Consider the following 14,896-nt stretch of genomic DNA (forward strand, 5'->3'; position numbering starts at 1 on the left):
GAAATGCCTTGGAACCCACTTCAGGCATGGAGGGACACATTCACCTCTCTCCTCTTCCTCTTATACAATAATCATTTACTCAATGTTTTTATTAAATTAACTCCTTTTGTTACGTGAGTGAATTTACTTAAAATGTTTATATCAGCAGACTGTAAATGAAAAAACAGGATTACTTGCCATGCACAAATCACTGTCATAAGATGATTTTAATGAGAATGGTGCTAGAGGTGAAGTGTACCAGCCTTCACACTGATCTTCTTTAACAGGAGAAATTGAAGTGTTAGAGGTGGTTAGGGCCAGCCACCACAGTCTGAGGCTTTCTATTTAGTCTGTAAGAACTGAAAGAGAGGCTATGATCACGACTGTTTAATCACATCTTGGGCCCCACGGGTTGTGCTGCACGCTTTGGGAAATTATTTTCGAGGACTGGCTTTCTCTCACCCTCAGAAAGAGCCATGGTTCTCTCACATGGCCCCAGCTGTGTCATCTCCCAGCACCAAAACCAAATGTGAAGTTCAAAACTACAGAGCCAGGAAATACTGCCTTCCAGAAAGAGACTCACACTAAACAGTTTGCAGAAGGTGAAGTCTCTCCGTGAGCCATGTGCATTCTTCCTTTTCTTCTGGGAGCTTTGAGAACCTACACTGGACACATCACGTCCTTTAGGGCAAAATCCAAACCCTAGAGCCTTAGAGCTGTCAGGTTGGATAGGGAAGGAATGTTACCAAAGTTAGCAAACGTACACACCCCGAAATAGTCTGCTTTTGTGTAAATTATAAAAACTGGGGGCTTTGGGGGGCATGGTGTTTTCTCACATGGAGGGGATCAGTTACCCGTTGAGTGAGCAGCTTTGCCACCCTGCTGTGTTTCAGTGGTGCCGCGCGGGGGAGTGTGTGAGCAAGACACCCATCCCAGAGCACGTGGACGGAGACTGGAGCCCCTGGGGCGCCTGGAGCATGTGCAGCCGCACGTGTGGGACGGGAGCCCGCTTCCGGCAGAGGAAATGTGACAACCCTCCGTAAGTCCCCCGCCAGCCTTCTCCCGGGTGCCTGGATCAGGGTGGCCAAAGCGCAGCTCTCGCTGCCTTAGCACAGCAGTCTGTCTCCCACTGAGGCTTTGAGCTGAAGAAGAGTGAACTCGAACCAAAGGTCCCGGGTGCCGGGCCTTGTGTACTTCAAATGGCATCTCAGCCCAACAGAGCTCTCTCTGTGACAGGCAGGCAGTGAGTCCTGTGGGGAGCTGGCTCGTCTCCCTTGTGTGGGCTGTGGCAGAACCGTTTCCCGAGACAGCTGGATGACAACCCCTCCTGGCCTGCTTCGAGGCTGCCTTAGAAGAGGGTCATCCAGGGAAGCCGGCAGACCTTCGGGAAAATGGGGCTGACTTTCAAATTGGCTAAGAGCTGAACTGGAAGCAGCCTGGCTGTTGAAAAGTCACAGAGCATTTATGCATTTGTGGGTTCTGCTCTTGTGTATCCAAATATCTTTTACCTGTCCTGTTAGAGCTGACAGAAGATAAGCTTTTGGGTTGTTTTTTTTTCCCTCATAGGCTTCCTTTTATTGACTGGGATGACACTTTGTTCACCTATGATAACCCTTATTCACCTCTATACATTTGATCTGAAAAACTCAGGGCTAGATCTTATCCTCAGTTGTAGCAATTCCTTTATCACAGGTTTGGCATATTTCTTCTCTTGAAATTTCCAACTTTTAATGTTTCTTTAAATAATCTGTTTTATATCTTGTGTGCCATTAACTGCATCACATTAATTTTGAAAATGAGAAAGTTATAAATTATGACTAAAAGGAAATGGTTTATATCAACAGTTAAATCACAGTAATGAATGATTAGCACACCTTTCTTGTATTTAAAAATTCTGACACCCAAGGTATATCCCAGACTAATCAAATTACAAAGTCTGGAGGTGGGGCCAAGGAGTCAGATGTGTGAATCTCTCCAGGTGATTCCAATGTCCAGCCAAGGCTGAAAACCTCTGGATTAAAGGAAAACTTGCACTCACAGTTGAGGCAATGCCGAGAACACTGTACTCTCTGGTAGCGCCATAAGAATTGGCATTACGTACCATGTCTTATTAAAACTTCTCCTTCCAGCACCTAGCAGAGTGCCTGATGCATGGTAGGTAGGTATTTAAACTTTTAGAAGTGAGTTCTTAATTAAAAGCATAGGTGGTATATTACGATTTTCCAGAGAGGCAAAACCAATATCCATATACATATGATTTAATTATCAGCTCACATGGTCCTGGAGGCTAAGAAACCCCTTGATCTGCCACCTGCAAGCTGGAGGCCCAGGTGTAATTCAGTATGAAGGCCAGAGAACCAGGGAGCACATGTGTAAATATCACTCCAGGGGCGGGAGAAGAGGAGAGTAGACATGCCAGCTCAAACAGTGAGGGCTTTTGTTCTCATCAGGCCCTCAGTTGGTTGGGAGATGCCCACCCGCACTGGGGAGGACATCTGCTCTAGGAATGCACCGATCCAAATGCGCATCTCACCCAGAAATACACTCACAGACACTCCCAGGAGTGGTTTTTAATCTTGGCTGTTATGTAAAATTAGCCATCATAGGTAGGTAGATGATTAGAAGGGCTATTTAGCTAAGTGGTGAGAAATCAATAGTGGTTTCTGTTTTTCCGTTGCTCTGTGATGATGTTAAAATTGTTCCACCTCTGGCCCAGAAGAAGAGAGCTCTGGGTTTGGAATCACGGTATGGAGATTTGGGCCTGGTGTGGTTGGTTATTGGTCCTGTGACCTCAAGGCAGATCCTTCTCTCTCTCTGCGTCTCAGTTTCCTACGTGAGAGGACGTAGAGTATAGTAGGCACAGTAGGAGGAGCTAGACTTCAAATCCTGGGGCCACGTTTTATAGCAACATGTGACTCTTACCTGCTTATTTATCTAAAAATTGGAGCAATCCATGAGGATCCACATGGAGTACATGGTCTATATTTAATTCATGACCCCTCTTGATGTTATCACTAAGAGAAGAACAGGGGCAAGACCACATGCCCTGCCTCGTACCTTGCTGTTTTGAGGCTCAGAGAAGGAAAGGCTTCGTCAACTGCAGAGCACAGTTTGCAAAGGCTGTGGCTGGCATGGGTGTCCCATGTTTCTGATTGGAGCTCAGGTGCCCTGATCCAAGACTGCTGTCCTTTGGCACATTACATACTTCATCTCAGGTCAGGTGACACCAAATAAACATCATAGTAGAGGAGTATCTGACTCTTTAAATACCTCTGAAAGGACTCTATGTCCCAACAATACAAATGTGTTTAGGTGAAGGCTCTGTTGCAAGAATAAGATGTTATTTCGAGCATGCGTGGTGAGTCGCTTTAGTCATTCCAACCATTTGTCACCCCATGGACTGTAGCCCGCCAGGCTCCTCTGTCCATGGGATTCTCCAGGCAAGAAGACTGGAGTGGGTTGCCGTGCCCTCCTCCAGATCTTCCCAGCCCAGGGACTGAACCTGCATCTCTTAACTCTCCTGCATTAGCAGGCAGATTCTTTACCACTAGCGCTGCCTGGAAGCCCAAGATGTTATTAATGCTGATTAATTGTGTTAGGCACAACTTTCATGGGACCAGATTTTGCATTTTGTGAAGATGATGTTGTCTAAGGTGCCCACATGCTTTGTCCGCACCCCTGATGCTTTCTCTGCTCTGGGACACCCCAGGGGCATTTTGTGTTGCCCCCAAGTGTCCAGGGAAGCTGGCATCTGGTGAGGGCCCCTTTGTGCCCTGTTTTTATCTTAGTCCCACCAACCACAGTCCCTTGGTTTTTCTCCTGGACACCTCAAACCTAACACTTCCTAAACTTCCTTCCCCCTTCCCCCTGGTTCCCCTCGCAGCCCACGTCCCCCTCAGTAAATAGCACCACCAGCTGCTGCATAGCTTGAGTTCAAAGCCCCGAAGTCCACGTGTGTCCTCTTGTCCCTGCCCTTCCTCCTCCGCATATGATTGTGATAAGAACAGGGCATGCGGGCTCTCACCAGGTGCCAGCTTCCCTTCTAGGCATTTGCACATAGTAAATCACCTAAAGCTGCCGTAAGGGAGAGGCATTCTTTTTTTATCCCCATTGTACGTGTTAAAAGCTGAACCGTATGGAAGTTTGGTGACTTGCCGCATGTAGTAAATCACCTAAAGCTGCCATAAGGGAGAGGCATTCTTTTTTTAATCCCATTGTACGTGTTAAATAACACTGAATCGCATGGCAGTTAGATGACTTGCCCCAGGTCACACAGCTGGGCAACGGCAGGTCAGGTTTGGAGCCAGCAGCAATGTTCCAGGGTCTTTTCAAACCATCAGCATCAGCCTCCCTGTTTCCCCTGTGCTCTCCCTCCCCAGGTTCATTCTCCACAGCAAGCCAGAGACATCCCCTCTCTTGTAAAGTCAGTTACAGTCTCTTCCCTGCTGCACTCAGAATGAAATCCGTGCTCTTCACCGTGGCCCCGGTATTATTTCCTGTGGCTGCCATAATAAATTACCAGCACTTGGTGTCTGAAAACAACACAAATTTATCCTCTCCGAGTTGTGGAAGCCAAGAGTTTGAAATCAGAGTGTCAGCAGGGTTGATTCCTTCTTGAAACTCTGAAGGAGAAGCCATCACTGGCCCCTTACCCACCCCACCCCTCTCCTGGCAGCTGCCAGCCTTCTCTGCCCTGCAGACACACCACTGTACCTCTGCCTTCACGGAGGCATCTTCTCTATGCATCTCTTCACTTCCTTTTCTCTTCTCAGGACACTAGCCACTGGGTTTAGGCCCACACTAATCCCGGGCAAGCTCATGATTCAGAGATCCTGATGATACCCATCAAGACCCTTTCCCAGATAAGGCTGCATCTGTAGATTCTGGGCGGGTTTGTCTTTGTAGGAGAATGTGCCTCCCTGTCCAGCCCTCCTTTCTGTGCTCAGACACCAGCCCCGACCCCCACCCCCAAGTCAGTGTCCCTTCCCTCCCCCCAGCTCCCTCTGCCCTCTCTGTGTCTTCTCTTTAGACTGGCCTCCTCTTCTGACCACCATGCCGGAGGCAGGTGCCTGCTCTGCACACTCCCTCCGTACCCTTCCCTCACTTTACAGGTATCACGATTTATAATTACTCATGTGCATTTGCTCACTTGTTTTCCTGTGCCCTCCCCCACTGGCCTTTGAGCTGTGGGGCCCCATCCTCCTCCTATGCCTGCAGCAGGCCAGCCCTCCCTAATGTATGCCTGAGCACCTTACTGTCTGGGTGCGTGCTTGCTGAGAAAAAGTGGCTGTTCTGATCTTCTAGTTGCAAAACACACACCTAATCTTGTCTTCCCCCCAAAACATAAGGGTTATTGTGAATTATTAGCCAGAAAAGAGGATCACCAGGTAGGCCCCTTCCCTTGTACTGTCTCACGTCACAGAGGCCCACAGGCTGTGAACAGCCAGGAGTGGGGTCCAGGTGTCCCTGGACCCGGGGACCATCTTCTTACAGCCTGCCCTCCCAGTGAGGCCGTGTCACAGCTGAGGTGCTCAGAGCCCTCTCGAGAGCAAGCTCCAAACATAATCCAGCCTTGTTTATTCCAAGTGAGAGAAACAATATGTTTTTGCTCCTATAATAGTTACGCCTTGGTAGTCAGCTCAGTCTTTCACAGTAACAGTGTGGCTCCATCTCCTGTTCTGAGCAGAAGGGACAGGCTCTTTGTCGCCTGTGGTTTTCTTCAGGGTTTCCCACCTTCGCAGAGCCACCCAGGTGAACGGGAGGAGAAGGGACGGGCCTCGGGGGCGGCTTCGCAGCAGGCCTGGGTGCTTCCCGGGAGCAGCAGGAGCAGCGAGGGTTTGCTCAAGTCCAGGCAGCAGCCGTCAGCCTGTTTTTGCAGAATGGCCTGAGGTGGTGATTGTTACAAAGCACAGCTGATGGCGGCCCTGAGCCAAGCTCTGACCAAAACAGCATCCTCTCCCCGGCTCACTCCTTAAATCACCACGCTCACTGCCTTGAGAGCTCCCAAGGATGTCCAAATCTCATTGCTATGTGCGTCTCAGACTTGGAGCGCTCCCACCACCATCTCCCCACCCCCTTCACTTTATATTCCTGGCACCTTTCCCATCTTCTGCAGCTGGTTTATTCACTGTCCAAAATACTGGCAAAAGAGTCCCCCCATTTTTTCTCTAAGTCTTGGTCTTTACAGCTATTGGAATTTTTATTTCTTGCCAACTGACATCAAGGCTTTGGGGACCATCTGTGGTTTTCATCCAGCTTCCTAAGCTTGTCCTTTCGTGCCTTAATTTGTGTCGCTGTTAGTGCCAAGACTGTGAGGCAGAGAGCTCATCTCTGATGCGAATTCTGGTACCCCATTAAGAGGCTGTGTGTGGGGAGGGCTGAGGAGTAGGGTAAAGAGAAAAGGCTCCACTGATCTTGTGTGAAGACCCGGCTCTGCACAAAAAGGACAGGGATGTGCGTGGATCTTAGAAGCAGGGGTGCGTCAGGGTTCACCATGCAGCATCCACCCCCGAGCATCAGAATGGAAAACAGCCTGCCTCCTAAGACCCAGAGGAGTGAAGTTATGTGCCTGTAATGGCTTTCTGCTTCCAGTGAAACCCCTGTGTGTGTGCTTTTAACATACCTGGTGTTCACAGCGATCGTTTTTAAAAGTCCCAGTTTTATTCACTTGAGCCTAAATTACATGTGTTACTTGGCACCTTTCAGAGGCGGCCTTAACAGTAGGACGGCAGCTGCCCTGGGCGGGGGCGTTGGCAGCCCTGTGGCACTTTGAAACCCTGCCTTGCTTGCTCTTTGGAGCTTTTGGAGGCAAAGCTGACTCTCCCGTGTCTCTGGGTGGCGAGTGGGTGTCAGCCACTGTGGTGACTTTATCTTCTCATCTACCTTCATTCAGTCGAGCAGAGCAGAAAACCAAACCTTGCCTCCGCTCAGCTGCTGCTTGCTTTTCCTTCCACTTGAATGCTGCCTGTCACTAGAGGAAAGGGCACACCTGCCCTCTGTGACTCTGAGCAGCCCTTTGGCCTCCCCTGCTCTGCCTTGGGTCTACCTGAGGCCCTTGGGACCCAACTGGCAGGAGCCGGGCCCACCCTCACAGGAGCTCAGAAGAACTCAGCTTTCTTACCGCTTTCCGGTTTCTCCCCCGAACCGTCTCTGCCTTGTGCTTTTCCCTGTTTTAAACGTCTTTCTGATGGTGTGATGTGCAGAAAGGGCGTCTACCCCTGAGTGCGTGGCTCCCAACACGGCCCCACTCGCCGTGCTGGAACGCGTGTGCTGGGTGCGTGTGCAGGTCCATTGACTCGTGGTGCATGTGTGAGTGGCTGAGGGCCTGGTCTGCAGAGTGGCTGTGCTGTCCCCCTGCCCTGAGCAGCGATGGCCTCCGCCCGCCCGCAGCCTCCCCGGTGCCTCCATCTGGTTGGTGTGTAGCGGTGTGTCAGTGAGTCTGTGCGTCTCCTTCATAAGCAGTCAGGCTGAGCATCTGAGTGTCTGCAGTTGCCACTTGGATATCCATTCCTGTGACCTCCCTGTTCCAGTCATTTGGATTTATGTCTAAATTCCTACTTTGTTTATGTTTGTAAAGTCCTGATAGAGTACAGATAGAAATTGGGGATTGATATTGGAGAATCATCTTGAAAATCCAACACACCCCTAAAGCCTGTCTTGGTGAGTCAGGCTGGCCTTCCTGGCCCCACAACGGCCAGTGGGTGGCCCCCTTCCCCAGCCTGCCAGGAGCGCTTGTGAGTTACACTTTCTTATCTCCACCTCTTACTTCCCTGCTGAGAAGTTTTGAATACATTGGAGCTTAGGTTTCCTCATCTGAAGGATGCAGTCAGGATCCACCCCCCCACCCCGTCTGATTCTTTCTGCCAACTTAATGAGGTAATGAGTATCAAGAGCGGGCAGAGGGTGTGCCCTCCAGCATATTAGCACATGATCACAGTTGATGTGAAAGTGCCTCTGGCCTTACCTCTGTCCTCAAGGATGAGATTTCAATGTGCCGCTGCCTCCCCTTCGATATACATGAGTCTTCATGGAGCCTTCTGGCCCTTCCAGCCCCTGTGGGAAAGACTGAGGACAGACGACTGTTCTGCCACAAATCCGACCGTGTTCACCATCCTCCATTTTAGCAATGTCCAGCTTGGTTTCTATTGTTTTAGCCTTCCTCGGTGCTTTTTATTTTATCTACAGTGCATGACTCAGGGTAAATGAGAACCCCGGCCCTCTGCTCCTCAGACTTTGGGAGGGTTATCTCTTCTGCCTGTGTTTACAGGTCCCTACAGCATCTCCTGAAGGCCCATGCAACTCAAATGTGGTCCACTTACCCGTGGTAAAGCTGGTCCCTCCTTCAAGTCCTCTCCCAGAACTTCTGTTCATAAGCTACTGTGGACCTTCTCATCAGACATGCCCTCCCTCCATAAAGATTCTCCTGCATCTGAGCGCTGAAGAATTGCTGCTTTTGAGCTGTGGTGTTGGAGAAGACTCTTAAGAATCCCTTCGATTACAAGGAAATCCAACCAGTCCATCCTAAAGGAAATCAGTCCTGAATATTCATTGGAAGGACTGATGCTGGCCCCCTGGTGACCGTCCTTCCGGGGTCTCGGCGCCACTGTGTACCCAGGAGGCCCTCACTGGTGCCGCAGTCACGCTCAGATGGCCTGCATTATTGGCACCATCTTAAAGAGTGAGTCAGCTGAGTGCAGAGTCCTGCCACAGATCGACCTGCCAAAACTCGGATGATGTGGGGAGCAGGTTGTGCCGCTTGTGGATTGCTTCTTCCTTTTCCCATGCTGTTCAAAATAGTGACCAGAGGGAAGACTGAAAAAAACAAATCTTTTAGTCATTTTTTTGAACCGGAAAAGCTTAATGTAAAAAAAGCATTAACTATAACGGGTGGTTGGAATATAGGGGAAATTAGCTGCTAAGAGGCAAAGAACTCTAAAAACACAGGAAGAGTAGATACAGGAAGCAGCCTGTATCTTCAGGTCTGGGGCAGGGCACCCAAGGGCAGAACAAGTATGGATGAGGGTGCCCACCTCACACACACACCTAGGGCTGAAATTCTTTGGACCTGTTGGAGAGCATACACCCAGGACCCACTGGATGAGGGAGAGGTTTGCAGAGGTGCTGCACTGGTAGAACTCTCTGGAAAGCCATACTTAGGGATGTCAGGGAAAACTGCCCAAAGGTGAAACTGCATGTGATACCAGACTGAGAATTTTCCCAAAGTGTGGCATGCTTGGAAGCTGCCTAGAGGGAGGTGGGCATCATGGGCCAATAGGAGCCTGCTGGGAGAAATCACATACCAGAGTCAGAAACAAAGCCTGTCCCTCCTCTGGTGTGTTGCTGTTGTTCAGTTGCTCAGTCATGTCTGACTCTTTGCAACCCCATGTACTGCAGCATGTCAGGCATCCCTGTCCTTCAGCATCTCTCAGGGCTTGCTCACGCTCATGTCCAGTGAGTCAGTGATGCCATCCAGCCATCTCATCCTCTGTTGTCCTCTTCTCTTCCTGCCTTCAGTCTTTCCCAGCACCAGGGCTTTTCTAATGAGTCAGCTCTTCACATCAGATGGCCAATGTATTGGAGCTACAGCTTCAGCATCAGTCCTTCCAATGAATATTCAGGACTGATTTCCTTTAGGATGGACTGGTTGGATTTCCTTGTAATCGAAGGGATTCTTAAGAGTCTTCTCCAACACCACAGTTCAAAAGCAGCAATTCTTCAGAGCTAAGCCTTCTTTATTGTCCAACTCTCACATCCATACATGACTACTGGAAAAACCATAGCTTTGACTAGATGGATTTTGTCAGCAAAGTAATGTCTCTGCTTTTAAATACACTGTCTAGGTTTGTCTAGGGCTTCCCTTATGGCTCAGCTGGTAAAGAATCCACCTTCAGGAGACCTGGGTTCAATCCCTGGGTTGGAAAGATCCCCTAGAGAAGGGAAAGGCTACCCACTTCAGTATCCTGGCCTAGAGAATTCCATGAACTGTATAGTCCATGGGGTCGCAAAGAGTCGGGCACAACTGAGCAACTTTCACTCTCACTTCTAGGTTTGCCATAGCTTTTCTTCCAAGGAAAAAGCGTCTTTTAATTTCATGGCTGCAGTCACCATCTGCAGTGATTTTGGAGCCTAAGAAAATAAAATCTGTCACTGTTTTCATTGTTTCCCCATCTATTTGCCATGAAGTGATGGGATCCAATGCCATGATCTTCATTTTTCGAATGTTGAGCTTTAAGCCAGCTTTTTCACTCCCTTCTTTCACCTTCATCAAGAGGCTCTTTAGTTCTTCTTCACTTTCTGCCATAAGGGTGGTGTCATTTGCATATCTGAGGTTATTGATATTTCCCCTGAAAATCTTGATTCCAGCTTGTGCTTAATCAAGCCCAGCATTCTGCATGATGTACTCTGCATATAAGTTAAATAAGGAGGGTGACAATATATAGTTTTGATATATTCCTTTCCCAATTTGGAACCAGTCTGTTGTTCCATGTCCAGTTCTGACTGTTGCTTCTTGACCTGCATACTGATTCTCAGGAGGTAGGTAAGATGGTCTGGTGTTCCCATCTCTTTAGGAATTTTCCACAGTCTGTTGTGATCCACACAGTCAAAGGCTTTGGTGTAGTCAATGAACAGAAGTAGGTGTTTTTCTGGTATCTCTCTATCATAAAAGCTGGTTCCGACAAAGCTTAGCATCATGACATCTTGAGAGCTTCATTTGTTCATATGGCTTTAATTGTTCATACGGCTTTGAGTTACCATCTTGTCCTTTCATTTGAACTTGAAGCATTTATTGTGGGGCATGTCTGATGATAAAAAAAAAACTTCCTCAACTTTTGCTTATCTGCCAGTATCTTTATTTTCTCCCTCATTTTTGAATTAAAATTTTGCTGGGTACAGAACTCTTAAGTTGCTAGAGTTTTTCTTGGAGAACTTTGAATGTATCAACCCATTGATTTCTTGCCTCCAGGGTTTCTGACTAAAAATCGACTTGTAATTTATTGAGGATCTCTTGTCTGTGATGTCTTGCTTCTCTTTTGCTGCTTTCCTTTAACAATTTAATTATAGTGTATCTCATAGAATTTATTCTATTTGAATTATAGATTCATATCTTCAAATTAGGGAAGCTTTCAGCCATTATTTCTTCAAATAATCTCTCCACTCCTTTTTCTCCTTCTGAGACTCCCTTAATGTGTTTATTTGTCCCCTTAGTGATTTCCCACAGAGGCTCTCTGCTTTCTTCATTTTTTTTTCTTTTCATTCCCTAGACTCAATATTTCAATTCATAGGACAAATTCATAGAACAAATATATATTCCTGATTTTTTTCTCCCACCCTTTGAAATCTGCTTTTGAACCCACCTAGTAAATTTTTCATTTCAGTTATTGTACTTCTCAACTTCAGAGTTTTTATTTCAGCATTTTTGTTTCCTTTTTGTAATTTCTGTCTCTTTATTGGTATTCTTGCTTTTTCATACATCGTTCTCTATCTTAGTCTGTATACCTTTAGCACTTAGAGCATCTTAAAGACCATTATTTTATAACCTTTGTCTAATAAGTCCAACCTCTGGGCTTCCTTAGATACAATTTCTACTAATGTATTTTGTTCCTTTGAATGGACCATGGTTTCCTGTTCCTTTGTATGACTTTTGACTGTTTTATTGAAAACTGGACATTTGAATCTTATAATGTATCGCTGGAAATCATCTTTTTCTCCTCCTTCTCAGATTTGCCATTTCCTTGCTCTTGAAAAGTTTCTCTGTGCTGGGATCAACCTGAAGAAGTGTAAGGTCTTTTCTGGCCTTTTCTGAGGCTTCATCTTTCCCTGAACATACCTAGTGGCTTTCTAAGTATTCCCATATGTGCAGTTGCTTCTGAATAGCCTCATCCTTAAATATTTGGCTCCCAAAAGGAGATACAGAATTTTTTTAATGTATTGCTTATTGAAAACCCCTCTGGTATTGGTTGAAACAGTGGTGGCCAGCTTATACCTCAGAAATCAAAAGGAGCACTGTGCAATCAGAATACAGAACTCAGAACACAGATATTTGGAAGACAAAGTCCTTATGGTCCACACTGACTCCAGCAAGTCACACCAGAAATGCAGGCACAGCTATTTGCTATGTGACTGGGATGGGGGATAGATAGCCCCTATCACAATCAAGAAATTGACCAAAATTAACCATAACTTACCAGCCAAGCTTTTTCTTGGAGGCTGAAAGCTTTTCAGTAGACTCTAGAGTTTCAAAATAGTTATTTCAGTCAGTTTTTGCCAATTACAGTTGTCTGGGTGAAGAGATAGATTCTTGGTGCTTCCTATTCCACTGTCTTCCCTGACATTGCTTTGTATTTTTGTCCTTTTAAGATAAATTAGTTCAGTTTATATAGATCAGTTCAGTTCAGTTCAGTTGCTCAGTCATGTCCGACTCCTTGTGACCCCATGGACTACACGCCAGGCCTCCCTATCCATCACCAACTCCCGGAGTTTACTCAAACTCATATCCATTGAGTTGGTGATGCCATCCAACCATCTCATCTTCTGTCATCCCCTTCTCCTCCTGCCTTCAATCTAATTCAGTCTAACTACTGTTTATTACAGACCAGCCTGTGTGAGATTCTCTGCTGAAGACTGCAGAGGAATAGGAGAAAGGGAACTCAGTTCACCATTTCACAAGGTTGATGATAAGCAGCATAGCAGAGACCCAAGCAGGGTCAGGAGAGGTTCCAAGAAGGAAAGAAAAATAGGCTACAGAATGGAGGTGGCCTTAAGGATGATCAAAGAGTTAGGGATGGGGGAGTGGGGAAGATGGGGCACAGTGAGCCAGGTGGGAGCTGGAAGCAGACTTCCCTGTAAGAGAAGATCGGACATGGAGAAGAGACAAGATAAACAGAATTCCAGAGGAAGCCCTCTGAGGCACATGTGGTATCCCATGGGCTGCCCCCTCCCAGGCCCACTTGCTGCCGGATCCAGGAGCTCTCTTCCGTCACATCTGATCTCCTCTCCACCTACCTGCTCTGAGGCGTAAAGGTAGTTGGTATATGAGGGTCAGTCAGACATAAAGCTGGAAAAATCAACTGATGAAGAAAACTAAAATGAAACTTAATTGCAATTCCAGAAGTTAATTACATGATGTGTACAAATCTTGGTCCACACCCTAAGGAAGGTATATAAAAAATGTAGCTTCTCTTATTTTTTTAGCAGCCAGCCTAATTTGTGTTTCTTAACTCCATTCTAGTCCATGTTGGATTCCTAATCACTTCAAGAGTTTTTTGCTCCATTTTTCCTGAGTTTGCATCTAAGTTCATTTGAGGATGCATCTGGTTACTGTGATGTCTGGTTTATTCATCTCTAGGGCTGCTGTAACAACCCTCTAACTGGTGGCATAAGTAACAGACATTTATTCTCCCAGTGCTGAAGGCTAGAAATCCAAGATCAAGGTATGGAAGACTTGGCTCCTTCTGAGGGTAGTAAGGGAGAATCTGGTGGTTTACTGGCGATCTTTGGCATTCCATAGAGTGTAGAGACATCATCCTGATCTCCGTCTTCATCTTCACATGGCATTCTCTTTGTGGGTGTCTGTCTCCAGATTGCCCCTTTTTATAATAATACCAGTCATACTGAATTAGGAACTCACTCTACTCTAGTATGACCACATTGTAACTAATTATGTCTGCAGTGGTCCTATTTTCACATATTCTGATGCTCTGAGGGTTAAGACTGCAGCACATGAATTTTAGAAAGGACACAGTTCAACCCACAACTTCTTACCCTAGAGCATCTCTGCCTTCTGGTCCCAGCCATGGGATGTTCAGCTCACCTGTTGCAGAAAAGATGTCCTTCCTGCAGGTCCACATGGCTCATCAGGGCAAGTCCATTCCACACCATGGTTTGTGGCACAGAAATACATTCACCTACTCACACTTCAGCCTAGGGTTTGTGGGGAGGTGGTCTGAGGCTCCATCTACCTAAACATGCCAAACAGTCATTCTCCCTGAGCTCTAGCTGCCTCCTTGGTACTCTGGGCGGAAAGAAGAATAAGGGATCCCTCTCTTCTCAGATCTCATAAGCCTTGGAGAGGTTTTACTGTTCCCTGTTCAAATGCTTCTCTGTGCCGGGAATCAGCCTGAAGAAATGCAAGGTCTCGTCTGGCCTTTGAGATAAAAACTCAGAACGCTCTGTGGAGCCACTAGCATATGTCATCTCCAAGGCTGCCTCCACTTCAGGGCAAGAGAGATGTTGCCTGGTGTGTTTGAGGTAGGCATGGAGGAATGAACACACCTTTCCTCCTATTGCAGGTGTTTCCTCAAACACGTTTATGTAGACCATGGGCTGGCTAGCTATGGCCTATGAGACAAATCTGGCCCACCGCTGGGTTTTGTAAATAAAGTTTTATTGGCACACAGCCACACTGTTTATACACTGTCTTTGGCCACTTTTGCGCTATAGTGGCAGAATTGAGTACTTGCATGGCCCATAAATCCAAAAAAATTGACTGTCTGGTCCTTTGCAGAGAAATTTTGTGGATTCCTGGTATAGATTATTGTGACACAAAAGCCTAAAGACTTTTGCCATCTTCTACTGTCATATCTCTTCTATAAGGCAGTGATCACAGGGAAGTCTTACAGTGTGAAGACAAGAAATGGCAAAACGAAATGGCTAGGGTGTCAGAATGTCACCTTGCTAACAGGACTTTATAGTTTGTGAAAAGTCATTGAGCAGAACAGCTGTGATTTGTGCTGGATTTCAGTAAAAAAATGTGCCTGGGGAATGGGGGGGCGCAGTCTCACCCCATCATGATGTTCTTGGCATCGTGGAAGTGAAGGGGACCATTGAGGTGGCCCCCATCAGAGTCCTAAGAGGACACCAGGGCCTCACAGAAAAGCTGGGCAGGGCCAGCTTCAGCCAGCCGGGCCAGGGTCCTGCT

At 47.0% G+C, this 14,896-nt stretch overlaps 1 protein-coding gene across 1 annotated transcript in view; it reads left to right on the forward strand.

Annotated features, from left to right (window-relative positions):
- Window positions 1–14,896, forward strand: part of ADAMTS17 (ADAM metallopeptidase with thrombospondin type 1 motif 17) — a 394,605-nt gene that overhangs the window by 242,955 nt on the left and 136,754 nt on the right. The window contains exon 12 of the mRNA XM_055555537.1: window positions 873–1,018. Coding sequence (XP_055411512.1) covers window positions 873–1,018 — 146 coding nt within the window. The remainder of the gene's footprint in view (window positions 1–872; window positions 1,019–14,896) is intronic.

Source organism: Bubalus kerabau, chromosome 19 (genome assembly GCF_029407905.1).
Source record: "Bubalus kerabau isolate K-KA32 ecotype Philippines breed swamp buffalo chromosome 19, PCC_UOA_SB_1v2, whole genome shotgun sequence".
Classification (NCBI taxonomy): domain Eukaryota; kingdom Metazoa; phylum Chordata; class Mammalia; order Artiodactyla; family Bovidae; genus Bubalus; species Bubalus kerabau.